The 27,594-nt window shown below is 60.8% G+C and overlaps 9 protein-coding genes across 9 annotated transcripts; 3 read left to right on the top strand and 6 right to left on the bottom strand.

Annotated features, from left to right (window-relative positions):
• Window positions 1-208: 208 nt before the first annotated feature.
• On the top strand, window positions 209-3,024 carry SDRG_12699 (hypothetical protein; the record flags this gene model as incomplete). Its single annotated transcript, XM_008618781.1, has 2 exons — window positions 209-265; window positions 313-3,024. 2 exons carry the CDS (start codon window positions 209-211, stop codon window positions 3,022-3,024), a joined length of 2,769 nt encoding a protein of 922 aa, XP_008617003.1.
• Window positions 3,025-3,055: 31 nt separating this feature from the next.
• SDRG_12698 (hypothetical protein) lies at window positions 3,056-4,897 on the bottom strand (the record flags this gene model as incomplete). The annotated part of the gene is made up of 13 exons (XM_008618780.1): window positions 3,056-3,142; window positions 3,186-3,300; window positions 3,350-3,481; window positions 3,526-3,626; window positions 3,668-3,757; window positions 3,804-3,921; window positions 3,964-4,112; window positions 4,163-4,240; window positions 4,287-4,331; window positions 4,372-4,506; window positions 4,552-4,700; window positions 4,747-4,817; window positions 4,863-4,897. The coding sequence occupies 13 exons, from the start codon at window positions 4,895-4,897 to the stop codon at window positions 3,056-3,058; spliced, it is 1,305 nt and encodes a 434-aa protein (XP_008617002.1).
• Window positions 4,898-5,012: 115 nt separating this feature from the next.
• On the bottom strand, window positions 5,013-5,465 carry SDRG_12697 (methionine-R-sulfoxide reductase; the record flags this gene model as incomplete). The annotated part of the gene is made up of 1 exon (XM_008618779.1): window positions 5,013-5,465. One exon carries the CDS (start codon window positions 5,463-5,465, stop codon window positions 5,013-5,015), a length of 453 nt encoding a protein of 150 aa, XP_008617001.1.
• Window positions 5,466-5,682: 217 nt separating this feature from the next.
• On the top strand, window positions 5,683-6,202 carry SDRG_12696 (peptidyl-prolyl cis-trans isomerase Pin1; the record flags this gene model as incomplete). The annotated part of the gene is made up of 4 exons (XM_008618778.1): window positions 5,683-5,740; window positions 5,811-5,870; window positions 5,917-6,058; window positions 6,103-6,202. 4 exons carry the CDS (start codon window positions 5,683-5,685, stop codon window positions 6,179-6,181), a joined length of 339 nt encoding a protein of 112 aa, XP_008617000.1. The 3' UTR covers window positions 6,182-6,202.
• Window positions 6,203-6,214: 12 nt separating this feature from the next.
• On the bottom strand, window positions 6,215-19,941 carry SDRG_12695 (hypothetical protein). The gene is made up of 4 exons (XM_008618777.1): window positions 11,722-19,941; window positions 11,124-11,681; window positions 10,628-11,071; window positions 6,215-10,579 (listed from the first exon to the last, which is right to left on the bottom strand). The coding sequence occupies exons 1-4, from the start codon at window positions 19,915-19,917 to the stop codon at window positions 6,254-6,256; spliced, it is 13,524 nt and encodes a 4,507-aa protein (XP_008616999.1). The 5' UTR covers window positions 19,918-19,941; the 3' UTR covers window positions 6,215-6,253.
• A 451-nt stretch (window positions 19,942-20,392) lies between these two features.
• On the top strand, window positions 20,393-22,033 carry SDRG_12694 (hypothetical protein; the record flags this gene model as incomplete). Its single annotated transcript, XM_008618776.1, has 1 exon — window positions 20,393-22,033. The coding sequence occupies exon 1, from the start codon at window positions 20,396-20,398 to the stop codon at window positions 22,031-22,033; it is 1,638 nt and encodes a 545-aa protein (XP_008616998.1). The 5' UTR covers window positions 20,393-20,395.
• A 238-nt stretch (window positions 22,034-22,271) lies between these two features.
• On the bottom strand, window positions 22,272-25,380 carry SDRG_12693 (hypothetical protein). The gene is made up of 4 exons (XM_008618775.1): window positions 25,315-25,380; window positions 25,152-25,198; window positions 24,860-25,103; window positions 22,272-24,814 (listed from the first exon to the last, which is right to left on the bottom strand). Exons 1-4 carry the CDS (start codon window positions 25,355-25,357, stop codon window positions 22,347-22,349), a joined length of 2,802 nt encoding a protein of 933 aa, XP_008616997.1. The 5' UTR covers window positions 25,358-25,380; the 3' UTR covers window positions 22,272-22,346.
• A 169-nt stretch (window positions 25,381-25,549) lies between these two features.
• Window positions 25,550-26,800, bottom strand: SDRG_12692 (CAMK/CAMK1 protein kinase; the record flags this gene model as incomplete). Its single annotated transcript, XM_008618774.1, has 6 exons — window positions 25,550-25,615; window positions 25,668-25,791; window positions 25,843-26,103; window positions 26,152-26,270; window positions 26,314-26,412; window positions 26,459-26,800. 6 exons carry the CDS (start codon window positions 26,798-26,800, stop codon window positions 25,550-25,552), a joined length of 1,011 nt encoding a protein of 336 aa, XP_008616996.1.
• Window positions 26,801-27,017: 217 nt separating this feature from the next.
• SDRG_12691 (hypothetical protein) lies at window positions 27,018-27,565 on the bottom strand (the record flags this gene model as incomplete). The annotated part of the gene is made up of 2 exons (XM_008618773.1): window positions 27,018-27,368; window positions 27,416-27,565. 2 exons carry the CDS (start codon window positions 27,563-27,565, stop codon window positions 27,018-27,020), a joined length of 501 nt encoding a protein of 166 aa, XP_008616995.1.
• Window positions 27,566-27,594: the final 29 nt, after the last annotated feature.

Below are 27,594 nucleotides of genomic sequence, written 5' to 3'. Positions count from 1 at the left end.
CCATGAATCGACACAAGATACGACGGTGATGGAGGCCAACGCCGACGCCAACGCTAGAGGATCTTCGAAATTTGGTTTTGGCTTCGAACTACGTATTTTAATACTTATCAATTCAGAATACAAACAACCAATATAGCATCCCCAATTCCACCAAAATAACTCGCGGGTATTAATAAGGTGGGGTTGGCGGGAATCCATCACAGCCCAAATGGCCGCGATCAAGGAGGTTATGGGCGGCAAGGTCGTGACCTTGACCGCCAAGGAGGTACGCGACGACCCAACGCGAAGATGAAGGCTCACGCTGCGAGGTAGATCCCTGTATGTGGAGGCGGGGGTACCGTTTGCCTCCTCAAGGATGGCACGATCCGCCTGCGCTGCCGCGGCAAGGCGTCGCTCCTCATCAACAAAGTGAATGCCAGCCAGCTCGTGCTCAAGACGGGCAACGCTGCAGTCCTTGGCATCAAGGACGCGTTCAACGCCAACGGGTCGCTCCAGAAGTACGTTGTCGTTGACGCGCCGTCGTCGCTCGAGGCTTGCACCACCGTGGACCTCACGAAGAAGCGCCCGGCGCCGGCCAAGGTCGAGCCACCGGCTAAAGTCCGTCGCACAGTGCTCGAAGACAGCGAAAGCAGCGATAGCGACCGCGACGTCGCGCCCAAGAAGACTACGCGCCGCAACACGGTGATCGTCGACACGGACGACGAGGAGGCTGCGCCGGAAGACAGTACAACCGAAGAGTCGTCGCCGAAAGCGACCCTGGACGAGGATGGCGTCGAGTCCATTGACGACGATGACGATGACGATGTGTACGTGATCGAGGTCAAAGCGAAGCCAACGGTACCAGAAACCTCGTGGATGGCCAAGTACGGGCGGTCGACCTTTACGCCCGGCGACACGAGCGGGGACAGCAATGGATGGATCACGGCGCCGCGAAAACGGAAGGACGCGACGGACCAGTGGACGGCGAAGAAGCTCGAGACGTTCAAGAAGCCCGTGGCCAAGACGCGGAAACCGCGCAAACGAGTCGCGTCGTCGGAAGAGGAAGAAGAGGAAGATGAAGACGATGCGTCAGGCGAATCGGATGGCCTCGACGAAACCGACCACGGTCGGCGGCCGTCGACGAAGCAGTCCCAGAAGGACGAAGTCGGCGCCATCTTGAAGACGTGCGAAGCGCTGGCAGAGACGCTGAGGACGTCGGTGTCGCAGTGGTCGTCCGCACCCGAAGCCGCCAACGACGAAGAAACCGCGCTCGTGGCGGTCGACGACGACAAGCAGTTTGTGCGCACGGCGGACATTCCGGGGCTGAGTCCGACGCTCGTCTTGAAGCCGTACCAGATTGTCGGGGTCAACTGGCTGTACCTGCTGTACCAGCACAAGATGTCGGCCGTCTTGGCGGACGAGATGGGTCTCGGGAAGACGGTGCAGACGATCTCGTTCCTTGCGCTCCTCTGCAGCAAACAAAGCTCGCCCCACTTTGTGATCGTGCCGGCGTCGACCTTGAGCAACTGGGTCCGCGAGTTTGCGCGGTTTGCGCCCAAGCTGCGCATCCTCACCTACTATGGCGACAAGGAAGACCGTATCGCGATGCAACATGCACGAACCGAGTTTGACGTGCTCCTCACCACGTACTCGTACTTTGAGCGCGACGCGTGCGCGGACGACCGGTCCTTCTTCCGCAAGTTCCATTTCGGGTATGTTGTGCTGGACGAGGGCCACTCGATCAAGAACGCCAACACGTCGCGCTTCAAGCGCATCGCGGCTGTCCGGGCGCGCCACCGCCTCGTGTTGTCGGGGACGCCGATCCAGAACAACCTCAGCGAGCTGCTCTCGCTCCTCAGTTTCCTCATGCCCAAGATCTTCAACCACGGCTCCGAGCAGATGATGGACTTCTTTGCGGGCGACCAGCAGAGCACGACGTGCGCCAAGATCCGCCGCATTCTCGCGCCTTTCATTCTGCGCCGCATGAAGAAGTACGTGCTCACGCAGATGGTGCCGAAAGCCGAACAAACGAGCATCCTAACGCTCCCGAACGAGCAGCGGACGATCTACGACGCCCTCGTGGCCGCGGCCGTCGCGACGAAGCGCGCTGCTAAGGACAAGGAGGCGGCGCGCAAGACGAAGAAGACTCCGACGGGCGTCACCCGGGAGATGCGCGACCTCCTCAACCTCGACAGCAACATCTTTGCGGGGCAGTCGGACACGGCGATCTTTACGCAGCTGCGCAAGGCGGCCAACCACTCGATCATGCTGCGACACCACTTTCGCTGCGACGTCAAGATGAAAACGCTCGGTGCGCACCTCTACAAGCTCGGCGCCTTTGGGGACCAGTGCACACGCGCGATGGTCGACAAGGAGATCGAGTCGTACTCGGACTTTGAGCTGCACGAGTTGTGCGTGCAGTACGGGGACATTAGTTCGGAGCTTCGAGCGCTCCAGCTGCCGGCCGACGTGATCCTCCAGTCGGTCAAGTTTGACTTTTTGAGGTCGCTTCTGCCGACTCTGCAGACGGACGGGCACCGCGTCCTTATTTTTTCACAGTGGACCAAGCTGCTCGATCTCATGGAGGTGCTCATGGAGTACTTGGGCTACAAGTTTCTCCGGCTCGACGGCTCGACGTCGGTCTCGGATCGGCAAGCGCTCATCGATCAGTTCAACGAAGACACGTCGATTTTTGTCTTCCTTCTCTCGACGCGCGCGGGCGGTCTCGGCATCAACCTCACGGCGGCGGACACGGTGATTCTGCACGACCTGGACTTCAACCCGACGATCGACGCGCAGGCCTGCGACCGCTGCCACCGCATCGGGCAGACCAAGCCCGTCACAATCTACAAGCTCGTCGCTGGTGACACGGTCGACCAAGCCATCCACAACATCGCCGAGCAAAAGACCCAACTCAACGACGCCGTCCTCGGCGAGCTCGGCAAGTCCAAAACGACCAAGTCCTCGAAGGCCGGCAAGAACAGCTCGACCGCGGACGTCCAAGCCATCCTCTCGTCCGTGCTCTCATCGTACACTGCGCAATAAGATAAGAAACCACTAAGTCTTGGATAGCAAACTATATGATGAGATCGTCCATGGACGGAAACCGGAAATTTGTTGGGAGGAACTGGTTGCGCTGACAGTTGCGGATCGTCGTCTTGACCTAATGCCAGCGCTCACTTCACTGCCCAAGAGATTGCAAATACCTGCGCGACAAAGTCCTTTGCGGATCGGCCAAAGCCGTTGAATGTGTTGGCGCAGAACCCGAGCTGACCTCCATAGTACATGAGGAACATGGGGTAGACGCGGAAGTTGTGCCGCCTGCACGCAGTTGATTAGCCCATTGCTAGCTACGAAGACGACGACGTACGTGCTCAGAAGCGTCGAAGTGGAGCAGTCGACAAGCACGATGCGCTTGGCGCTGAGCGCGCGGTCCGGCGCCGGGTCTTCGTACGCCCCGTGGTTGTGCTCGCGGGGCGGCGTGTCGTCGTCAAGTGGCCGCCTACAACACGTTGCCTCTTGGGTCATCGATCGAAGGCATCGTACGCAGCGTCGTCGGTCGCCCACTCGACCTCGATCGTCGCCAGCATGCGCTCGGCTTGGACGCAGTCGGACGTCGAGAGATTGGAGCAGACAACAACGAGGAGCTGTTGCATGTGGTGGAACGTTCAAAGGTGGGGCTTTGTACCTGGTTGCTCTTCATGCGCGCGACCATGTGGTCCAAAAACCGGGGGTGGAGGCGCGGGAGGGTCTTGACGATCCCCTTGGGCTTGGCGATCTATCCACAGAATTTATCCGACGGGCGCCAATCGAAAGCGAACCACCTTGGCCGACGGGATGTAGCTGTGCTGGCGCTTGATCGGCGAGAAGAAACTGTGGCAAGGAATGCTGCGCTGGGCCTCAACTTGATCGTGCACGTTTTGGCCGATTGCCGTCGAGTAGCTACGTCGGACCGTCCAACGGGATTCGAATACGAGCGAGTACGATTTGAGACGCAGCACGAGCGACTTGTTGGTCTCGACAAGTGGCTGGAGGTGCGACTGGACGCTCACCTTGTCGACTTCGCGGCCACTCGCCGAGACGCGCGGCAGATGCCAGTTGTAGCGCTGGGCTTTCTTTGTCGGCGTCTCACTCTACACGCGACGTGCTCGATCAAGGGACAATGGTGTCTCGAAGTGGCAACCTGGCGATCTTGGCGATCGACAAGCGTCGGCCGCGGTATTGCCAGCTCGAGGGTCCCGTCGACCCGCCGGCGCTGAATCTGAACGTGGATGGTTGCAGCGATGATGCACAGATCCATGGTGCACCTTGTTGAGGTACGACGCGCGCACGGGTCGTCCGAGCTCAAACACCTGCTATTGTCAGCAGACCTTCGTATCAGAGGGTGCGTACGAGAAGGCTGTGGTGCTTGACTGTGAGCTGTATTGCTGCTTGGCTGGAGCACTTGAGCGTCATGACCGAGTTGAGCTGCAGATCAATGGAATGAGGTAGCAGCGCCGTCACCGAGGTGGGATCCCAGCGGTAGTGCTACAACGCTGGTCACTCGGTCGGAAATAAGACGCGCATCAGTACCTGAAGTATTTCGCCGTCTTCACCTGCGACAAGGACGTCGGCGTTGGTGGCGACAAAGCGCTGCTGACCCGTGCGGTAGTTGGCGAAGCCGTTGCCGCCAAAGCTAAAGCCCACGAGGAGCTGCGTCGGCTGCCCGTCCAGCCGCGTATCTACCCACGACCAGTAGACTTGGGCGCAAAACACTGTCTGACCCACCGTCGTAAAACTGACCGTACTTGGCTCCGTCCACACGGCTAATGACGGCGAGGACCGAGCCGGATCCATACCTGCCACAGCGTTCATAGAGGCGCCGTGCAAGGTGAACCGCGTACCGCAGGATGCCGCAGCCGTCCTCGTCGAGGCTCATGCGTCTAAATTTAGAGTCTGACAATATTCTCCAACGCTGCGAATGCGATTAAAGAATCATGCTGAAAATGCAACAGCTGTTGGTAGTCGTCGTAGCGCACTTGGGAGTCGCCGCGTCACTTGTCCGCCTTGAACTTGATCGAGATGCTGTTGACGCAATGGCGGTGGTTCGTCGGCGTCGGGAAGCCTTCGTTCTCAAAGACATGGCCCATGTGGCCGTGGCACTTGGCGCAGACGATCTCGGTTCGCTGGCCGTCGCTGTCGGGGACCCACACGATGGCACTGGGTAGCGCATCGTAGAACGCAGGCCAACCGCAGCCTGAGTCAAACTTGTGCGTGGACGCATACAAGGGCGTGTGGCAGCCGGCGCACACGTACGTTCCTTTCTCAAAGTGCTTGTTCAAGGGCCCGCTGCCCGACGGCTCCGTGCCCTTCTGGCGCAAGACGCGGTATTCCCACGGCGTCAGCTTCGCCTTCCACTCGTCGTCGCTCAAGGCTTGCGCCTTGGTCGAGAAGCGCAGGCGCCGGGTGGCGGCGCCGACTGTACGTGGAAGCCGGAGGCGAAGCATGGTCGGGATCTCTATGGATGCCGCAAGGCCATTGGCTGGAAATATGCAGCTTATTGACGAATCCGAGGTCGTAAACGCAAGGCAAATCGTTTAATTGGCTATAAATCAAGCGTCGTTGGCGAATCAGCAATTAGGGTTTCCCCACGTTTTATTACTCTGCATTTGTATGGGGCAATTGCATTTTTTGAACAGCTACGTCATTTCGCATTCATCGACCATGTCCCAAGTCCGCGCCTCGCACCTCCTCATCAAGCACAGCGGGTCGCGCCGCCCGGGTACGTTGGCAGCATGGAGCCCTACGGGGCGAGGTAGACGCTGTATGTGAAGGCTCATGATGGGCCGTAGCCTCGCGTCTCTCGCCCAACATCACGCGCTCCAAGGACGAGGCCATCGCGATCCTCACCGGTACGAGCGCCGCTGCAGGAAGATCGCTTAGCGCGGGCCGTTGTAGAACTGCGCAACAAGATCACGTCGGGCGCCGCTCGCTTCGAAGACCTTGCAATCCAGTTCAGCGACTGCAGCAGCGGTACGCGTGGTGGCGACCTCGGTCCGTTCGGCCGTGGCATGATGCAAAAGCCGTTCGAAGATGCTGCGTACGAGCACGATGGGTGCCAGAGGTCTCATCTCCACTGCTTAGCTTTGGCCTCCAGGTCGGCCAGATCAGCGGTATCGTCGACACGGACAGCGGCGTGCACATCATTGTCCGCACGGCTTAAGCTCCTTCAACGACGCATTCCTTTGCCCTTGAGTGAACTATGTACAGAGGGTTGGATTACTCCACTTACTACCTACGTGCTCAACGAGAGGAGGAGCGCGGTGCCCCTCTTGGTCCACACGTCGGGCGACCGCTGGGCGCCGCACTTGAGATCGACGGCGATCATAAAGGACGGTCGCTCGCGCGTGCCGGTGCGGATCGGGTACATGTAGAGCGGGCAGCTGTACGTGCCCTTGGCCGCCTTCTTCTTGTTCTCGACTGGTCGAAAGTGGATCATGGGCATGACGCAGTAGAGCTCCATGGGCAGCGGCTCGGTCAAGCAGTCGTGCTCAAAGTCCCAGCGGGCGCCCTCGAGGAATAGACCTTTGACGTACGCGCCGTCCTTGGGACCGACAACAATCGAGTCTTCGTGCTGGTTGACGATGAGGAACTCCCAGTTGAGCGAGTCGATCGAGACGCCGTTCTTGCGCGCTGCCGTCTGCAGTAGCGCCGTCAAGAAGCCCGTCGGGTACGTAAAGCCCGCGAGCCAAAAGACGACCGGCATCGCCGTGTGCGCCCAGTGGCGCATCTGGGCGACGCGCTGCTCGAGCTCGGCCGTCCACGCACCGAGAGGCTTGAGCGACGGGTAGCAAAAGCTCCACGCTTTGGGCACTGCGCCGAGCAGTAGCGCTTGTGAGACGCCTTCAAGCTCAGGCGTGATGACGACGAGGCCTTGGAGACCCTTCTCGAGCGCAATCAGTGACGACTTGATCGTGCTCAGTAGCTTGTTGTAGCGCTCGAGCTCCTGCACGAGCACGGTCTTGAGCGCGTCCGGATCGCTGCGCGCCGAGAGGTTGAGCTTGACCGTCGGGAGGTCGAACGGGTCGGGTACCTTCTCCTTGAGGTTCTGGAGGACGCTCAGGATCTTCTCGTCGGTGCCCTTGCCGCCGTCGCCGCCGCCCATGGCCTGCAAGCTCAGAATCGTACTGAGGAGCTCCCGGCCATTGTCGATCTGCGAAGCAATTTGCGCATTCGGGTGCTGGCCAAAGGCGAGGGGCGGGTCCTCGAGCGGGAGGTTGCGGATAAAGTCACCGTACGTGGCGAGGTCGCCGTCGTCCGGCACGTAGTACTCGGGCGACTCGGAGAGCGGCGCCATCTCGAGCTCGAGAATGTCCTCGCAGAAGAACTGACCCACATACACGAGCATCAAGCGGCGGTCCCAGTCGTCGGTGACGCGCCCGCCGTAGTTGGCCTGCGCAATGAGGTACTTGAGGGCCTCCCACGGCGTCTCGTCGTACTCGTCGAGGTAGATGGCGAGTACGTCTTCGCTGATCGCAAAGTCGCTCTCGTTGAAGTCGTACGGGATGTTCCAGCCGAGGTTGTTGAACTTGCGGCGCTCGAGGAGGAGTGCGTGGAACCAGCAGAGGCAGAAGAGGAGGCGCTTGTACTTCTTGGTCTGCTTGCAGCGCGCAAATCGCTCCGGCGTCATTGTGTTGTAGAGCCGGAGCAAGTTGGCGCGAATACCCCGCGGCGGCTCGGTCGTCATCTTGATCCCGCGCTGGAGGATCGCAATCGGGAACTTGGGATTCGGGTCACTCGTGAGCCAGAGCCGAAAGTTGGGGTTGACGCTCGGGTTCGCGCAGTAGTTGTCGATGAGCTTCTCGAGGGTCGGGGCCCAGCTCAACATGAGGTGGCAGTTGGCCAAGAAGACCCAGTGGCCGCCCTCGAGCCCGCGCGCGAGCATGGCCTCGGCGAACCCGCTCTGGCCCTGCCCGAGGGCGCAGTTCTCGACCTTCTTATTGAGCGTCTCGGCGAGCGCCATGAGGTTGTTGGTCGGGTCGACGCCTGGCGAGAGCACAAAGATGAGCGGCGTCTTGTACGTCGAGTTGTCGTAGATCGCGCGGAGGTCAAAGGGGGGCGGGTCCACGAACTGCGCGCCGAGGTTCGTGGCCACAAATTTGGACGCTTGGATCGTCACGCGGTCCGAGCGGAGCACGCGGAGAAGCAGCATGCGCTGGAGCTCGTTGCACTTGCCTTCCCAGTCGCCCGGGAGCTGCTCGATCTCGGGCGCGCTGCTTTGGAACCACTGCTTCCAGCCCTTGCCCGTTTGCTCAAAGGACGACACGAGTCCTTGGAAACGGGGCAGCCGGTTGAGATCCACGACTGCGTTCCACGTGCTCTCGGGGCAAAAGTCGGCAACCGGGTTGGCGACGCGCTCGTCATGGCCGAGCACGCTTCCGCCTTTGAGGAGGAACTCGTACTCGTCCAGCGGCACCTTCTTGAGGCTCTGGAGGACGCGGATGCACATTTGAAACGAAAAAAGGAGCTTATGGCGCTCAAAGAGGCCGCGGCAGGCGTACGCGTAGACGGCGTACGTGTGGTACTCGTTGATGGCCGTGATGCGCTCGCCAAGGTCGTCGGTCAGCGTCAGCGTCTGGCGCGCCGACCGGCTCTTCGCGATCGACTCTTTGAACAAGTCGACGTACGAGTCGAGCGAGAACTGGTACATCGGGTCCACCTTGGTCATGTCGTTGAGCACAAAGTAGAGCGTCGACGAGCGCACGGCGACCGCGACGTAGCCCATGCGCGCGGCGTCGATCTTGCGCTCGGTCTCTTCGCTTACGACGAGCTGCGAACTCACTTCTTCCGACGTCGTCTTGGACGCATTGAGGGTGTTGACGAGCGACTCGTCGTCGAGGAGTGAGCCTTTTGCGGCCGAGAGGAGGCGTAGAATCTCATTCTCCAAGTCGACGAGCTTGCGCTTCGCGGCCGCGACCTTGATGACGAGCTCGGACTTCTGCTCTTCGAGCGCGGGCTCTTCCATCTGCACCACCGTGCCGAGGAGCTGTGCCTCGAGGCCTTGCTCCTTGACAACAAAGTTGACGATCGTCGTCTTGGTCGAGACCTCGGGGGTGTAGTGGGGGTTGTGCAGCTTCGTCGTGAGGTAGAACCGAAAGTCGTGGTTGTAGTCGAGCTCTTTGTCACCAATGCGAAGGATGTCGCGGTTCCCGACCTTGACAATGCTCTTGGTCAGGATCGGCTCGAGACTCGGGTCGAGCTCCTCCTGCACGTCTTGCATGAGCACGGCCGTGCCAAAGCGTATGGCGTTCTCGAGCTTGCGCAGGAAGTCCTTCATCATGGGGTCGACGACATCGAGCTTGGAGCCCTCGAGCGACTTGATCCACTTGTTGCCTTGGCCTTGCGGGTCGATCATGAGCGGCCAGCGCTTCCCGCGGGTCGTGACCACACCGTTCTCCGTTGACAAGTTGTCGCGGGGCAGTCCGTGCGCGTTCCAGTGGCGAACGTCGGTGGGGTCGGCGAGGAAGTCGGTGAACTGGAACGACGGCGAGAGCGGGAGTCCCTGCTGCACGACCCGGTTCGACCACGTGTCCACGAGCGACGCGCGAAACGCCGTGTCGAACGGCCCCGCGTACGAGAGGAACGCTGCCGCGACGAGTGCATCGCCCACCACGTTGAGCAGCGACGCTTCTTTTGTCGCGATGCTCACTTGCCAGCGCTCGCGCTCGCCCGAGAGACCGGACACGAGCTGCGTCGCGCGCGAGAGCTTGAGTTCGAGCACTTCGGCCTCCTCCCGCAGCGCGTTCTTCTCGCTCACGCTGTCGTCGTACTGCTTCTTGAGCGACTCGACCTTCTCGGTGACCTCTTGGAGTTTGCCTTTGGCGCGCTGGAGGTCCTTTTGCTTGGACTCGAGCGCGTTCTGAGATTTCTTGAGAACTTCGCGCTTGGGCGCAACGAGACGAAAGACGGTCGAGTAGACTTCCATCGCGAGCACCCACGAGCAGAGCGCTCCGGCGGCGCCCGAGACCTTGCGGACAATGTCGGCCTTGAACATCTCCTTGGACGTGTACTTTTTGAGCGCGGCGATCGTCTTGTCGCGGATCGAGTCTTTGTCAAAGGTCTTGATTTGCTGCAGAAAGTTGACGTCGTTCATCTTGACTTTGGCGACAGCCCACGTCGGCGTGAGACCAAAGAGCACCATGACCCCGCACATGACGAGCGAGACGGCTTCCGGGGGCTGGGAGTACACTTTGACTTCGGCTATCGCCTTCTTGTCGAGGAGGTCGACCTCGGCCATGGCCTTGGCGAGCGCCGGCAGCGCTTCGTCGAGATCCTTCTGGGCGTCGTCGGCGATTTTCTTGGTCTCGACCTCTTCCTTGTAGATGCGCTCGGACTCGGCTTCGACCTGCTTGCGCTGCTCGTCGGCGACGCGCCGCTCCGAGACGATGATGACGAGGAGGTCGCTGCAGTCCTTATTCTTCTGCGCTACCACCACCTTGCGCTCTTCGAGCTGCTTGGACATCTCTTCGACCTGCGTCCGGCTTTCTTCGAGTTTTGCGAGCCCGTTCTTGAGCTTGTCGCGCGAATCGATGATCGCCGAGCTCTTCTCGAGGAGACATTCCTACGAGATCTTGTGTCGCCACGGATGCATAGCAGGCTTGAGACGTACGACGTAGCCTTTGACGAGCGCGAGGTAGTTGGTCGGCGTGACGTAGTTGTGCCGCTTCATCGACGAGAGCATCTGCGCCGATGCGAGCACGACCGAGCTATGGACGACTGCAAACACCGTCGCGATCTTGGGCCGCTGGGCCTCGGCCGCAATGCGCTTCTCGTCGAGGAACTTCATCCCGACCTCTTGAAGCGCATCGAGGGGCCACTCGTCAAACCAGTCGATCGTCGTGTTGTTGACAAGCGACGGAAACTGCTGCACGCGGTTGCGAAACCCTTTTCCGATCGGACTCAGCGCCAAGACCACGTGCAAGTTGCGGCGCACTTCGCCGATGAAGAAGCCCCAGAGCCCTTCTTTCGTCTCTTTCACGCCTTGCGCGCGCGCTCGGAGCCGGACGCTGTCGATGATCGTACTCTGCTCGTCCTTCTCAAAGAGACCAGGAATCTAGAGTATGTCTCAGATCTCAGTGCCAGGTACCAGATTTGAAACGAGGTACCTCGCCGGAGCTCAGAATGTTGTTGATGTCTTCGACGAACGACTCGCTCTTGATCTGCGTATCGCTGAAGAGGAACGTTGTCCGCTTGTTCTGGACGCCCGTGTTGTTGTAGAGCTTCTTCATGTCTTCGTGGAAGTCCATGGGGCGGTAGTTCTTGGTCACTTCGATCTGGAAAAGGTCGCAGCTCGCAATGAAGGCTGCGAGGCGCGTCAGACTCTGCCGCCCGCTGCCACCGACGCCGACTAGCAGGAGGTTGCCGCGCGGCGTCGTCAGCTGCCGGTAGATCCGCAGCAGATGCATGAGCGCGTCACCAAAGAGCACGAGGTCCATGGGCACGAGACCCGGCTCAACGTTGTAGTTGTCGAGCTGATCTTCCACGAAATGCTTGAGACCCTTGACGTCGTCAACTTCGTCGTACTTGACGGGCGCGTCGTCTTCAGACGGCGTCAAAATCCCGCTGAAGAGCGGTCCGCTCTCTTTCAGCACCTCGGCGTGCGTGTTGAGGAGCCGGCTCCACTCGGTCTGGAACGTCGCCGCGAGGATCTCGTCCAGTTTGGTCTAGATCAGGTTATTAACTGGCGTATAGCGCAAAGAGTACCTTGAAGAGCGCACGGTCGGCCGCGGACGTCAACCGATCGCTAAAGACGCGCAGGGCCTCGTGGATCCAGAGCCGAAGCATGCCGTCCCGACCAGAGATGAGAAGTTTCTCAGCGGTCAAGAGACCTTGGACGACCTTGGCCATGTCGCGGAGGTTGAAGAGGTAGTGGCAGTTGGCGGGCGTCGGGAGGAAGTTGGCCTCGACCGTCTGGTAGAGCACGATGGTGGCTGTGACGAGCGGCGCGCCGAGGGGCTTGATCTCGTCGTCAAACTCACTCAGCTTGGGCACCAGCATCGTCTCGAAAATCTTGCGCAGCTGCGTGTTCTCGGGGAACGTCATGTTGACGAGGTTGAAGCGGCTCTGGAAGCGGGACGAAATCACCGACCGCCCGCCGCCCGGTGGCCCCATGGCGGCCACGAGCTGCATGTCGACAAAGTACCGCAGCGTCTGCTTCTTCCGGTCGTACCAGCAGCCGTAGTCGACCCACTGCCGCAGTAGTTCGAGCGGTGGCTGTGAGCCAAAATCATCTTTCGTCGGCATGTTGAGGTCGTCGACGAACGTCACGAGCTTCTTGCCGCCGACGGGGCCGAACCGGTTCATGCTGCGCTTCTCCATGACGGCTTCAATGACGTCTTGGGTCGTCGATGACGACGTGGCCGAGCTAAAGTTCATGACGAGGCGCGCAAAGGTCGTGTCCGAGAGGTTTTCGAGCTCGCGCTCGATGATGGTGGTTTTGCCGACGCCCGTGTCGCCGACGAGGAGTGCGTGGAGGCCGCCAAGCACCATCGTCTGCAGCAAGAAGCCATACCGAAGCGTGTCGATCGTCGGGACAATGATCTTGTGGAACGGGGTGTTGGGCAAGACGCGGTAGTTGGTCGGCAGCTTCTCGTCCCAGAGCTTGAGGTCGCGCGTCTTTGGGTCGACGTAGAACTCGTACACGGTTTTCACGGGCGGGAACACCGTGTCGATCTCGCGCAGACACGCGTCAAAGCGGGCGCGGCCGTCGTCGTTGGCGGCGCCCAAGACTGACCAGACGAGGCAGAAGAGAAACCACTTTTCGACCATGGCCGCAAAGACCTCGGAGCTCTTCTCGACCCCGTTCTCGGGCGTCGCCAGCACCTTGTAGAGGTTGCAGAAGCTCTTGACGCCGTTGAACTCGGCGACCGGGATGAGCTCAGTGACGTCTGTCCGGCGAAACGCGAGCAGTTTGACCACGTACTTTTCAAAGAGCGTCTTGAGCAACTCGCGCTCGTCGGCGTCCGCGATGCTCGTATCGAGCCACGTCTGGACGTACGGGCGCCACCCGAGGTCCTCGACGTCCATGTAGACCATACCGGCGCGGGAGACGGTCGCGGGCGAGGCGACCGAGAGGTCTTGGACTTCGAAAAGGAGCGCCATGGACGGGCTCATGCCGATGCGGTCGCCGTTGATGAGCGTGAGCACCTTGTTGTCGTCCATGACCGAGTTCATCGACTCGATCCAGAGCGTGTCGACCGGCCCGTCGAGCATGATCCACTTCTCGTCTTGCTTCTCGTCGCTCGCGAGCGTGCGGAAGATGGCGCTGAGGATGCCGTCGATCCACTCAAAGGTCGCAAGGTCGTAGACCCCGTAAATCTCGTTGAGCGAGATCGACTTGGGGTTGAGCACCTGGACGCGCACGGGGGTGTACCCGCTCACGCCTTCTTTCGCCAGTAGCGTCTTGGCCATCTGGAGCGTTTTCCAAACCGTGGATTTACCCGCCATCGTCTGACCGACAATCATGTTGCAGTGGCGCGTCGCTTGGCTCTCAAACATTTGGATCGTTTTGAAGAGGATGTTGGGGTGCAGCTGGAGTCCCTGGCTCACAAGTTCGCGCTGGATCGCGCTCTGCAGCGCGCCGTAGTCCGGAATGGGGAGCTCGATCGACGGGAAGAGGTCGCCGAGGAGGAGCTTGAAGAGCGCGGCGTCTTCGCGGACAAACTTGGGCGCGTTCATGTCCCGCAGCGCACGCAAGAGGATGTGCTCTTCCTGCATGTTGGGGTCCTCTCGCTTGAGCGCGCCAGCCATGTTGAGCACGGCTTTTAGGCTTCGGAGCCCAAAGTCGTAGTGGTCTTGTTTGCTTAGCTGCTGGATCATGAGGCCGTACAGCGTCGTCGTCTTCTTGGCGAGGACTTTGGCGTCGCGGAACCCCTCGGCTTGCAGCATCACCTCGGCAATCAAGGCGAGGTCGGGCACCATCATGGCGCACGGGCGCATGAGGGCCTTGAGGTTGTCGGGCAGCTCTGTGCGGCCGGCGTACCCCGGGTTCATCGTGATGAAGATGCCCATGTTGTGGTTGCACTGGATCATCGTGCCGAGGAAGACGAACTCCTTGACCTTCATCGTCAGCGCCTGCATGATCGTGAGCACTTGCTGCGCGACGACCGAGAGCACTTCGATCTCGATGCGGTTGAACTCATCGAAGCAGCCCCAGCCGCCAGACTGCACGAGGCCCGCAAACATGCGCCCGACCGACTTGTAGTCGAGACCGTCCGAGCAGTTGAAGACGATGACGTACTTGGCGAGGTTCTTGCCGAGATCCTTGACCGTCTCGGTCTTGCCCGTGCCGGCCGGTCCGAGCGGGTTGCCACCGCGGTTGAGGTGCAGCGCCGTGGTCATGGTCAGCACGCACCGATCCGTGAGCGGCGTGATCACGAGGCGGCCGTTGTTTCCCTGGTACTCGTAGCTGTACTGGAGGCAAGTGACTGTCTGCTTGACTTCGCAGATCCCGTGGTCGCCGAGGTCCTTGTTGAAGTAGAAACGCAGTTGCATGAGCCACTCGAAGTCGTTGGTCGACTTGCACGCTTGCTTGACGAGGCGGTCGATCACGTCGCGCGAGTGAATCTCGATCGTGATGAGCGCGACGAGCTTCTTGCGGTCGGTCGACGAGAGCTGGCCGCGCACCATGTCGGCGAGCTTGTTGAGGTACGAAACCCACTTCTTCTTGAGCGTTTTCAGCGCCTTCTTGTCGCCTTTGGAGACGTCGTTGAGCGCTTTGATGCACTCGTTGGTCCACGCAGTCTGGCCGCACGTGATGAGGAGCTGGCCGGGAAACTCCTTGATCCACTTGTCCTTCTTGCCGCGGTACCCGATGAGGCAAGCCGCAAACAGCTTTTGAAGCGACGCGACCATGGCCGCTTCGACGCGCAAGAGCCACATTTCGACGGCGCCGGCCACGACCACGTTGGTGAGGTACAGCACTTGCTCTCCGTCCGGCGCGTTCATGCCCGCGGCTTCGAACGTGAGGTTGCCACGCGTGCCCGGGTACAAGAGGAAGAGCGACTTGATGGCTTCGAAGCACTTTTTGATGTGCTTTTGGACTTGGTCCGGGTCTTTTTGGTGGCCGAGGATCTCGAGCAAGTCGTCGTTCGAGAGAAAGTAAAAGCGCGGGAAGAGCATCCGCTTCGTCTCGAGGTACTGGTCGAGGCACTTCTGGATCTGGTCCAATTTGGCCTGCATGTCGACGAGCGTCTCGAGGGTGTTGGGGAGATGCGTGCCCTTGAGTGCGTTCTTGGCCGACGCCATCGACGACGTCACGCGGATGTACCCCTGGTTGACGTCGTCAAAGAGAGCAGACTCGAGTGGCAGCTGCTTCCGAATGTCCTCGCTCGCCATGAAGATCGACTCGAGGTAGATCCAGCAGCGCTGGACGCCGAGAAGCGTCTCGACGACCTCTGAGACGTGCGAGAGCGCCGACTCCCAGTACAAAATCTTGGCTTTGAACGCGTCGAAGAACGGTGACGCCTTCATCGTCGAGAGCTGCACCTGGTCGTCCTCGAGCGCCGTGAAGAGGTCTTCGGCCGACCGCACCTTGAAGTACACCGACTTGTACTCGACGAGGTCGAGGTCGATGCCGTTCCAGCGCTCGGCGATCCCGTCCAGCGCCTGCTCGATCGAGAGCTCTTTGGACGCGTTCGAGGACATGGTCGAGATGTACTCGGCGTGCAAGTGAAACCCGAGCGAGAAGACCTTCTCGAGCGTAAAGTCTTCGGCGGTCGCATCGAAGAACTTCTCCATCTCCTCCTTGAGCATCGCCCAGTGGCGCGGCCGAAGGGCTTCGTTCTTGAGGTCCTGGATCAAAGGCAGCGTCGCGCGGAACTGGTCGATCTTCTCTTTCATGGACGCCCAGACCGCCCACTCCTTCATGTCCTTCCCGGCTTTCGAGATCTTCTTGAAGAACTGCGCGGCCGTCATCTCCATGCGCTCGACGTCGAGCGACGTAAAGACGTTGTGCTTCCAGCTCGACCAGACGCCGTCCCACTCGTCGTAAATAGCCCAGATCGTCTGCAAGAGCTCCAGCTCCTTCTCGGTTCGGACAAAGTCTTCGTTGGGCGACTCTTCGATGCCAAAGATGTCGAGACCTTTCTTGAGCGCAGCCTGGCGCGCCCGCGTCGCCTCCATTTTGGCCTCAAACGCCAGCAGCGTCGCATGCGCAGAAGCCGACGTCGTATCGACGTCCGAGTAGGGCAATGACGCCACCGCCTCGGTCCGGAGCTCGATCATGTGGTGGCTCAGCTCCGCGACCGTGTCCTGGAGTGACTGCTTCATGCTCATCTTGCACTTTTGCAGCATCGCGTTGGCCTCGACCATCATGAGCTCGTACGCATCCCACTGCGGCCGCAAGCCCGCGAGGTCCCGCGCTTCGTCGTCTGAGATTTGGACGTCAAACTCGGCCAAGAGGTCGTACTTCTGCTGCAGCGGCTCGAACTGCGCCTCGACGCTCGGGGCCGAGTCCTTGATTTCCTGCAAGAGCGTAATGCTCTGTCCGAGGTGGTCGAGATTCCCGGGCTTGACGAGCAGCTTCTTTGTGTTCTCTTTGATCATCAGGTTGAGCGCACGGAGCTCGTCGGCGGCGGTTTGGTTGAGGAGCCCCGTGAGCTTGCCGATCCACTGGACCGTGTGGTCGACGAGGCTCGCCTTGAGCAGATTCGTGTCGATTTGCACAAAGTTGATGGTGTTGGTGAGGTCTTCGTTCGCGATGGACACCTGCTGCTCGCGGTAGCGCTCAATGTCGACGCGGAACTGCGAGAGCGGGCGATTGGCCTTGGCGTACCGCCGAATGAACGCTTGCTTGTCTTGGTTCCAGAGCAGCTTGTACTTGTCCCAGTACCCCAGGTACTTTTGCAGCTCGGTCGCACTCGCCGACATGCCGTTCATAATGTGCACGAGGACCTTGAGGATTTCTTCGTCCTGGAAGATCGACTGGTAGAACGTGTCTTCGACGACCGGCGCGTCCGCGACCGGCTCGGCCGTGCTCGTGAGCAGCGATGTGAGCCGCGGCACGACCGAGATGACGTTGAAGATCTCCTTGGCCACCGTGTTGACCATCTGCGTGAGGTTGGACATGAGCGGGTGGAACTCGACGCGGCCGTCTTCGAGGACCACGTGCACGCGGAAGAGCGGGTGCGGGTCCGTCTTGGCGTCGCCGTTGATGGCTTTGCTGAGCTCCTGGAGCGATTTCTTGACGCTTTGACGGAGGGCGTCTTCGAGACTTTTGTCGGCGCGCTCGACGAACCGCGCCCACTCGCGCTGGACGTCCGGGGGGCCGCTGGCAAAGTGCGTGTACATGGCCCCCATCGTGCTGCGGATGCTCTCGTACGCGTCGCGCAGCTTCTTCTCAATCTCCTTGCGGTGGCTCGCTTGCTTGACTTCGAAGACGCCGTCGTCGTAGACCGAGTTGCGCTCGATCGCAATGTGCATGAGGCCCGCAATCATCTTGCAGTTGCTCGCGATGAGCTCCTTGTTGTCCTGGAACTCGCGCACGATGCGGTACGTCGTGTCGCAGTGCTTGCGGCAGTCGGCCACGTACCAGTCGACAATGCCCTTGCTCTGCCACGTGAGCTTTTGAAGCCCGGGCTGGATGCGCCGGTCGAGCTTCCGGATGATGTCGTCAAAGAGCCGACGCTCGGTCGACGAAAGCTCGTGCAGAATGCGGTTGTAGTCGCGGATGACGAGCACGACGTGTTCCCGCAGCACGCGCAGCTGCTCCTTCTGGTTGCAGATATCGTGAGCAATGTACGGGATCTGGACCTCGCCGTTGAAGTAGAGCCAATAATGCACCTCGGCAAAGAGCTGGAGCAGCGGCCGGTCAAAGTTGCAGTGCAGAAACCCTTTCTTGGAGCGCCCAATGAGCTTCTCGACTGGTGCGTCGCCGGAGGCTGGCTGCGCGACCGACGCCGCAGCATTCGAATTGGTGCTAAGGGCGTCGGCCGTCGGCAAGGCCGCGGCGGAGGCGAGCATCTCGGCACCGACTTTGGTCATGAGCGGGTTCTCGAGCCGCGCGTTGAGGTTCGCTTGCCCCAGTTCATTGAGCTCGTCGATCCAGTCGTGGTACTTTTTCTGAATGTAGTCGTTCAGCACGGCTTTGAGGCCATCGAAGTGCGACGTGGCTTCGTCAAACTCGATCGCGCCCGAGGGCAAGCTCGTGAGCTGCGAGAGGCGCGTGAGATCTTCCTTGCACTTGAGGAGGAGCCCGCGCGCCCAGAGCGCTGCGCCTGCGTACTGCGGCTCGGTGGCCGAGAGCGGGGGCGCGCCCTTGTTCTTCTCAAAGAGACTGCGCACCGTCGAGATCTGCGCCTTGTACATCGCGTACACGTCGATCGTACGCTTCTCGAGGCAGCGCCGAATGGCTTCGCGCTTGGAGATGGTCTGGAAGGCCTGCAGCAAATCGCAGCCGGCCGCAATTGTCGACACCGAGTCGAACGCGGCGTTGACGACGTTTTGCGTCATGGCCTCCAAGTCTTTGACGCCGTTCTTGAACGCGTTAAAGTCGCTGTGCCAGAAGGTGATTTTGACGTCAAGGATGTCGTAGTCGAGCTTGCGGAGGCGGTCAATGTGCCCCTCAAACTGCGTCTCGATGCCCATGAGCGATTTCACGATCTCGAGGCCGCGGTTGCCGCCAAAACACGGCAGACTCGTCGAGCCCCCGCCTTTGCGCGCAAACTGAATCTGGCCCTCGCACACTTCGAGGAGCTCGCGGCAGCGCTGCACGAACGCATCGACTTGGGCAAAGATGCTCGTATCATCGAAATGCCACTGGAGCGCGCCTTCGCGTTGGACGGCGTTGGTGACGTTGGCGTAGATGGTTTTCCAAGCCACGCCGCACGCGATGGTCTCCTCGAGGTTGCGGATGCTGCGGACGACGTCGCCGTCAAAGATGTCGCGTAGCGAGATGGTCTTGGCCGAGAGCGCAATGATCTCGTTCGAGACCTTGCGGAGAAGCGACGTGATGCGGTCCTCGGTGTTGTAGTAGCGCGAGTACATCCAAATGAGCCGAATGGACGTGAGGAGCTTGGGTAAGAGCGTAGGAATCTCGCTCGGCGTCGCTTTCGCCATTTGCTCGCAGATCGGACAGAGCTTCTTGAGGAACCGGAGGTTGTCGTTGGCCTCGAACGACCCTTGCTTGATGATCTGGCTCAGGGTTTCGAACGGCTGCAAGTACGACGACTTGGCCAGCGTGAGGATGTCGACAATGTCTTTGACGCCAGGGCGGTTGAGCTGCTCGGTGATGCCCGAGAGGTCTTCGGTGCGGTGCTCCCAAAACTTGATTTCTTCGAGCGGCCCCGCGCCTTCTGCGTCGTGGGCGTTGTCTTGGTTGTTGACGACCTCCTTGATCTGCCGCGTCCAATGGATCACCGTCGACTCGAGCTGCTGGACAAGGTCCTTGTCCTTGTGGTTCATCTTCTCACTCGCGATCGGTGGCAGGTACAAGACCGTCTTGCCGAGGCCCCGGGAGACCGTCTCGGTCAAGCTCGACATGAAGCGGTAGAACTGCGCTGTGAATTCCTTCTGAACACTCTCGGGCCAGTTCTTCTCGTGCTGCAGTCGCTGGAGGTAGAACGTGTTCATGAGCTGCAGCAATGACGCAATGCCTTCGCCCGAGATGGACCCGAACTGGAGGCTGCTGGCAGCACTCGACGCTTTCACGGCTACTTGGCCGTTCTTGACAAAGTAAAAGATGGAGCTGGCGTCGCGCGGCGCGGCGGTGCTCACGCGGAGGCCACCGGCAGGCGGCGTCGTCGACACGAAGAGCGCGGGCACGTTGGCACTCTCCGCAAACTCCTTGACGATCGCCGAGTCGGCCGGCGACCACTTGGTGGGCGCGTAGCCCGGCAGCCGGATGCGCTCGCAGATCCACGCCACGAGCAGCTCCGTCTCGTCGAAGCTATTGCTGCTCATGTGGGGCCTGGTGGCCCGGCCAGCAAATTCGAGATCTGGCTCGCGACGCCTCCCAAAGATTGTCCGGATAGAGATTCGATCCGGATATGAGATCCGACCCGGTGGTCGGGAGGGAATTGCACCAGCGACACTTTTCGAGGCGACTTCATGAGCGAGGCCAAGGAGGTAGACGACATGGTACATGCGAATGAAGAAGACAGGAGATGCCACCGTCCGTATGGCGATCAAGTGTTGAAGCGACTTGCAAACACGAAGGTAGCTGGGCGTACATACCGGGTACAGGTCATGGGGTACATGTACCTGCCTGACCAGCTTGACGTGGCATCGCAGGAGACGAGTGCCGGTACACTCAGTACCGGTACACTCAATAGACGCCATTACAACCCTACGACAGCTTCACGACCCGGGTAACTCGCCACCATCACTCATACTAGTACCTACCACTGTCCCTTTTGCGCTCATTTCCACTTGTGCTGCCATGTGGGCAACGATTGCGGATGTGCAGCCGCTCGTCTTGGCCTTTGCGGGGCCATTGACGGAGTACCTAAACGGTGTCCTCGACGAAGAGCTGAAGTACAACGCCAGGAACCGCGAAGAAGTTACGCTGCGCATCTGGACCGACGCCTTCCGCATGGACTGGTCCGGGCCGCTCGAGCGCCTTCCGTGCTCGCCATGCCTCCGTGACGTCGACTTCGCTTGCATCCGAACCAAGACCATGTACAACACGGTCATGGCGTACTTCGGCAAGTGCTGGCGGAGCGTCCAGCGAAGTGATTATTGCAACGCCACCTTTGCGCTTGCGAACAGCGGGAACTGGACAAAAGACCTTTCGCTCTGCGACACGGACGCAGCCGCCTTGCGGAACCTGTGGCTCGAGGACCTCGCGCCCTTCCTCGAGTATCCGATCGCGCTCGCCTATGCAGCGGTCTTTGGCGGCCACTATGAGCTCCTCCGCTACCTCGTCCGCGAGAAGGGTGTCGTCGTTGCTGACTTTGGCTACCTCCACCGGCTTGGTCGCGGTGGCTTTGCGATGGACGTCGCTGCCAAGTACGGTCATCTTGCCGTCCTCCAGCTGCTCCACGACGGCGGAGCGTCCTCGTGCACGACAGCAGCCATGGACGACGCTGCGATGAACGGTCATCTCGACGTCGTTCAGTGGCTCCAGCAGCACCGCACCGAAGGCTGCTCCCCCAATGTGCTCGATTGGGTCGTCATGAATGGAGACACAGCCATTGTCCGCTTCCTCCAAGTAAAGTACAACGTCGCATTCTCGCCAGAGGCACTTCAGCATGCCGCCTCGCGACCCGACCTCGACATTGTCAAGCAGCTGCACTACGTATGGCACGCGCCGTGCACGACAGCGACCATGGACGAGGCCGCGCTCGCGGGCAACTTGGCAATCGTCGAGTTTTTGCATCGACACCGAACCGAAGGTTGCACGGCGCGGGCTATGGACAACGCAGCCTTCGACGGGTCCGTCGACGTCGTCCGCTTCCTCCACGAGCACCGTAGCGAAGGCTGCACGACCCTCGCGATCGACGCGGCCGCCCGACGGGGACACCTCTCGGTCGTCGAGTTCCTGACAAATCACCGAAGCGAGGGGTGCACGGTGCATGCGATGGACCGCGCAGCGCATCGCGGCCGCGAAAACGTCGTGCGCTACCTCCACGAACATCGAACCGAAGGCTGCACGACGCGCGCGATCGATTGGGCCGCGTCCGCCGGCCACCTCTCGATCGTCCGCTTCCTCCTCACGCATCGCTCGGAAGGCTTTACGTTCCGGGGCATCTACTGGGCGGCGGAGTACGACCATCGCGACTACCCCGCCATCTTGGCCTTGCTGCTCTCGCACGACACGACCAAAGTGCACACGGCGGCGGCCGTCGCACGAGCCTTGCGCCTCGGTGACCGCAAGACCTTTGACGCGCTCGCCGCCGCCGGCTGCATCAGCGATGACGTGGACGTTGACGCCATCGACTGGCGACTGCCGCGTCGCGGGGACGCGATACAGGACGACCCTGCCACCGGGGGGTACAGCTGTGCCGACGCCGACGAGGACGAAGAGTACTTTCGGTTCCCGAGATTTTTTGACAAATTTTTGACCAAGGGCATGTAAGAGAGGAGGGCGTCGTTCAAACCGGCGGCGGATGATGGCACCGCTCAAGATCGCCCCGTCATATCGAACTTCCTCCTTCTCCCTTCTCGTTCTTCGATTTAACAGGGTAGTCGTCTCATCTCTTATATACCCTTGTTATAACCGACGGAGAATGTACACAGTTGTCTTCTGAGAATGCACCAGTTGTCTTTTCGAAGATTTAGTTTGTAACGGATGTACTACAGAAGAGTAGACTAGAGGCAAGGACAAAAGTAACCCATGTTGATCAGCATTTCATATAAACCCGACGGTCGACATCATTCGCCTCGTCGCTTTACGGAGCCGGCGGCTCCCACTCGAACGGCGCCGGCGGCTCGGCCTCCTCTTCGGCCCCCGCGCTGCCTTGCGACGGCGCCTGTACCGCCACCACCACCTCGGCGTCGGTCGGCGTCCGGTCCTTGAGAATGATGATGCCCGCGGGCCGGCGCGTGGCGACCACCGGCACGTAGCGCTGGCTCCAGTCGAACGCGAGGTGCTGCTCCTGCGCGAGCGTCACGCGCGCCGGGTTCTTGAGCGTAAACGACGTCGGCTCCTTGACCTTTTTCGGGGCCGGCGCCGCCATCTCCTCGTCGGGCTTGTCTTCCGCGACCGGCGCGGCCTCCTTGGCCTCCTGCTTGGCGAGACGCGCCTTGGCCTTGGCGGTCGTCGAGAGGATCGCGGTCGCGACAAGCTCCTTCTTCTCCTCCTTCTTCTCCTCAAGGCGCTTGGGGTATGCGAACGCCGACGGCTTCGTGCTGCACGTCAACCCAAACGACGTGGGCATCTTGAGGTCCTTGTTGAGGCCGATCGCGACCGTCGGCTGGAACGCGAGCTCGATAAAGTGGTGCAGCGGGTACCAGAACCAGTGCTGCGCCCAGAGCGCAAGGCCGACGACCGACGACATCTTTGTGAAGCCCGTGTGCGACTGGAGCGAAATCGCAACGTTGCGGCCACCGGCGTCGAGCAGACCCTGCGCGAGGACCGCGCCCATCTTGGTCATCGTCGTCACGTGCTTGTCCGACGTGAGCTTGCGCATCTTCTCCGTGATCTCCTTGACCTTGGGCGACCGCCCGTCCGACTCTTGCATGACGACCATCGCGAGCGCGAAGAGCGCGCCCTGGCGCACATAGTCGACCGCGTCGTCGAGCATGGGCTCGAGCAGCTGGATCGCTTCGTTCTTGAAGGTGCCGGCGCACGCGATGCCGACGGCGATGCACGCGCCGTAGCGCACGTGGGGGTTAAAGCTCTCGGCGAGGAGCGAGACGAGCTTGGGGACCTGCGCCGGCGTGCGGAAGAGCACAAAGCCGAGGCACGTGACCGCCGCGCGGCGCACGTCGTCGCTCACGTCGCTCACGGCAATGTGCAAAAGACGCTTGACGGCCTGGTTGTTGGCCGTGCCGACGTACGCCATCGCGATCGTGTAGACGCCGCCGTAGCGCACGATCGGGTCCTTGTCGCGCGTGAGCTGCTCAATCACCGCCTCGGCGTGCTCTTCGCGGCCGTAGAGCATGAGCGCGATGCCCATGACCGCGCCGCGGATGATCTTCTCGTGCTTGGTGTCGTGCGCGTAGCTCAAGAGCTCCTTGATCATGTCGCCGCCCACCGGCGTGTCGCCCGCACCGCAGTGCACGAGGCCGATCGCGAGGCCCGCGCCCTCGCCCGCGACCGCATTGTCCGTGAAGAGGATGTTCTTGAGCTCCTCGTAGATCTCGGGGTTGGCCGTGGCCATGCCTACGAGGCCGATACCGAGGCACGCGCCGTGCTGCACGACCTCGTCCGTGCCCGAGCTGCGCAGCGCCGCGCGGAGGTACTCGAGCGTCGTCGACGAGCCCTTGTTGGCGTGGATAAGGCCGAGCGCGTAGAGCGCGCCGCCCTCCGAGTACGGGTTGGAGGTCGGCGACGGCACGCCGGGCGTCGATGGCAGGTACGGCGCGAGGAGGTTCATGCTCTCGCGCGTATGGCCCTTGTGGATGACGCCGATGCTGGCCGTGGCCGTGAACTTGGCCCAATTGGAGGCCTTCCCGAGCCAGTCGAGGTTCTCGCGCAAGAACGTGTCGACGGTCGTGCCGCAGTGCATGAGCGCGTGGCTGCACACCGCCGCGTTGTGCAAGACCGAGTTGCGGTTCTCGACTGCGACCTTGATGTTCTTCATCACGAGCGGGTCGGCGTCCGACTGCCGGAACATAAAGTCGAGGAAGAGGTCGACCGAGAAGTCGCCCTGGAGGATCTTGCGCAGCGTCGAGAGACGGTCGTTCGCCGCGTCCTCCGGAAGCGCGCCGAGCACACTCGTGAGGAACTTTTGGTTGTCGTTGGCCGCCAAGTCGAATGCGACCTGGTACGCGACGAGCGCGTCGTCGAGCGCCTTGGCCGGCTGCACGAGCGAGACGAGGAGCGCGGCCACGTCGCCGTGCTTGTCGAGCAGCTGCAAACACTGGCTCACGTTCGAGTACTCGGGCACAGGCAGCGAGTTGTACACCTCGACCATGACGTTGATGACCTGGAGGCGGAACGCGCGGTTCGTCACCATCGTGCGGCAAATCTCAAAGCAGTACGACAGCATCGCGCTCACGTCCGACGACTTGCGCAGACTCTCGTCGACCTTGTCGAGGCGGCGCGCTTCGAGGGCGACGCCAAGCGCCTGCTTGTACGTGCCCGACGCGTAGCACCGGTCAAACATCTGCTCTACAATCGCCTGGAGGCGCGGGTCCAGCGGCGCTGGGTCCGCGCTCGTGCGGATGGCAATGTACTCGTCAATGCACGTCGCTAGCATACAGGTCAGCGAATCAAAGGCGCAGGCGACCAACGTACCAATGATGGTTTCTGTGTAGGGCGACGAGCTGTTGACGTCAAAGTACTTGCCGGCGCCGAGGGCCAAGCGGAGCGCGTCGTGGTATTCCTCGAGATGAAAGAAGCACTTGGACGCGACCGACGCTGCCAGCTCGCGGTGCGGGAACGCATCTTCTTCCGAGAGACTTTCGATGAGCGGAACAGCGTCCGCGATCTCCGCCCAGTAATGGTCCACGACGTCGTGAAGCTTCTGGAGCGCGTGCGCCTAGCCATGGCCATGAGTGCTGGGAGCCATATCGATGGGTCATCGTACGCGAAGCACGTCGTCTTGCTCTTCGAGTAAGGCCAAGATGCCCGAGGCTACGAAGCACGTCCATAAGATCCATGTCGTCGCCAAGGCCATGGCCGGCACGGGCCCTCGCCGCCCACGCAGGCGAGGCCGCCATGCAGGCGCTAGCATCGGCAGCGGTCGGTACCTGTGCTGGCTTTCGGCGCCATCGGGGTTGCGACGGCCAACATACTCTTCGTTCCTTTGCTGCGAGGATACAAACCAATATGGGGCTGCCCGCAAAACACCTCTGCCATTCGATACATTGGTGTATGCATTCTGAGAGGTCCAAGTCCGAATGATGGTCAAAGATCCCGAAATCGGCAAAGTCAGCGCTAAGAACTCACTCAAGCCGACATGCATTAGTGCCATCTTACGTCTGCCTACGCGACCGTGGCCTTCTCGCTGCCCTTGCCGATGGCCTTGGAGAGCGCGATCGTGCTGTGCACCTAGAGTAGCATCCAAGCTTCATCTGCGTCCAGAGCTGGCACGGCCTCGTACCGTGGCCATCGCAGCCTTGAGGCGGCGGCGCGAGTTCATGCGCTTGATGACGCCTGGCAGCTGCGCGTCCGAGACGTCTTGGCCGACGACCCACGGGTCTTCAAGCAGCTGCGCCGCCGTCGCCCTATTGCCAAGGGTGCGTTTGAGCGATGCTTGCGTTGGTGCTGATGACTACCGCTTGGTCGGGTCGACGACGAGCATCTTGGAGACAAAGTGCTTGGCGTCCGCCGAGATGTCGTCCCAGTACGGCGAGTTGAACTCGACGTGGCCCTTGAGGATCTTGCGGAAGAGCTGCACTTGGTTGTTGGCGTGGAAGGGCGTGTAGCCGCAGAGCAGCACGTAGGTGATGACGCCGATCGACCAAATGTCGACCGCCTTGCCGTACGGCGTCTTCTCCTTGGAGAAGACGTTGCGCGCAATCTCGGGCGCAATGTACCTACAACGCCCGATGAGCAGCTAGAACAGAAGCGCAAGTCTGAAGTACTCGGGCGTGCCGCAGGACGAGATCATGTTGTTCTCCATCGCGTCTTGCTTGGCGAGGCCAAAGTCAGCAATCTTGATCGACGCGTCGTCGTCCCGGCTCGTCATCAAGATGTTGTCGGGCTACGTCGCCATCGTCAGACGAACTCCTCGGCGATGCGGGTACCTTGAGGTCGCGATGGACGATGCCGAGACCATGGCAGTACTGGATGGTCTCGAGGAGGATCTTGATCAGGTCCCGGCACTCCTTCTCCGTGTAGTACTCCTATACACGCGTGAGCTGTCGCCGGCGAACGACGGGATACAATGACCTTTTCGACGATGCGATCAAAGAGCTCGCCGCCTTCGACGAGGTCCATGACCGTGTAGTAGTACTCGGCCTCGTCAAAGAACGCGTGGAGGTTGAGCACGTGCGGGTGGTGCATCTGCTTGAGGAGGTCGACCTCGAGGTAAATGTCCTTGACATCCTGCTCCGAGAGCTTGGCCTTGCGGAAGCATTTGACCGCGACCGTTTTGCCGGACGACTTCTCGATGGCCTTGCGCACGACGCTGAAGGCGCCTTCGCCGATCTTCTCGCCGAGGAGGTACTGCTGGCGGAAGCCGTTCGCCGGCGGGTCGCTGCTCCCGCTGCACGTCGTGAGGACGCAGCCCATGATCAACTGACTCACGACGACGAACGATTCAGTGGCACGCCGCGATGCCATTGGTCCATTCAAAACATTATGACCAATCAGCGACGAGGTGTAGACCTGGCGCCAGTTCGACCACCTTGTGATAACGACAGGCTCGGCTGCTGACTGGCATCAACCAAACCAGTCCATCGTCTAGTTACGAATCTAGTTGTGCGTCTGGTACTGCGCTCTCGACTGGTCACTTTTGCAGCGACGACGTAAAGATGCGCTTGAAGACGCGCGGGAGGTCCGACGTGTCGAGGCAGACGTGGCCGTGGCCCGGCGGGAGGTGCGAGAGGATGCGAGTCGCTTCGTCGGCAAAGGACGCGATGAAGATGGCGTGGGCGTTGACGCGGCTGTCGGCGGCGAGCTCTCGCCCGAGGACTTTGGGGTGGATGCCGTACCGGTCGAGGTTGGCGTCGCTTACGACAAACACAAAGTACTCGTCGCCGTCCGCGTTGGTGACGCTGCGCACCGCGTCGTGGATCGCGTGCACCGTGTGGTCCCCGCTGCTGCAGTACTGCGAGTGCGCCAGCATCTTTTGCAGCACCTGCATTTCGAATCGTAAGAGCAAGGGCAACGTCAGAGGGTTTGGACCTGGAGGCGCTGCTTGCGGTCGGCGGGCGGCTCGTTGAAGGCGACAAAGGGGATCGCGGGCGCGTCGCCGCTGTGGCCCATGATGGCGTACTCGACCTTGGCTTCGAAGCCGGCAAAGGCCTCCATCACCATCATCGTCGTCTCGAGCATGCGCTCTAAACGTCCGTACGAATAACGTC

Source organism: Saprolegnia diclina, assembly GCF_000281045.1.
Source record: "Saprolegnia diclina VS20 unplaced genomic scaffold supercont1.51, whole genome shotgun sequence".
In the NCBI taxonomy this organism is placed as follows: Eukaryota; Oomycota; class Saprolegniomycetes; order Saprolegniales; family Saprolegniaceae; genus Saprolegnia; species Saprolegnia diclina.
This window is presented reverse-complemented; position numbering and strand designations above follow the sequence as displayed.

What these genes read in the sequence shown, in the direction of transcription:
- SDRG_12695 (XM_008618777.1), bottom strand. Translation starts at nt 19,917, where the DNA reads ATGAGCAGCAATAGCTTCGACGAGACGGAGCTGCTCGTGGCGTGGATC. An exon ending in CCGACCGTGCGCTCTTCAAG is followed by an intron (nt 11,682 to 11,721) that starts GTACTCTTTGCG and finishes AACCTGATCTAG; the next exon opens with ACCAAACTGGACGAGATCCT. An exon ending in CGCTCGTCAAAGGCTACGTC is followed by an intron (nt 10,580 to 10,627) that starts GTACGTCTCAAG and finishes AAGATCTCGTAG; the next exon opens with GAATGTCTCCTCGAGAAGAG.
- SDRG_12693 (XM_008618775.1), bottom strand. Translation starts at nt 25,357, where the DNA reads ATGTTGGCCGTCGCAACCCCGATGGCGCCGAAAGCCAGCACAG. An exon ending in AGCAAGACGACGTGCTTCGC is followed by an intron (nt 25,104 to 25,151) that starts GTACGATGACCC and finishes GGCCATGGCTAG; the next exon opens with GCGCACGCGCTCCAGAAGCT. An exon ending in CTACACAGAAACCATCATTG is followed by an intron (nt 24,815 to 24,859) that starts GTACGTTGGTCG and finishes CCTGTATGCTAG; the next exon opens with CGACGTGCATTGACGAGTAC.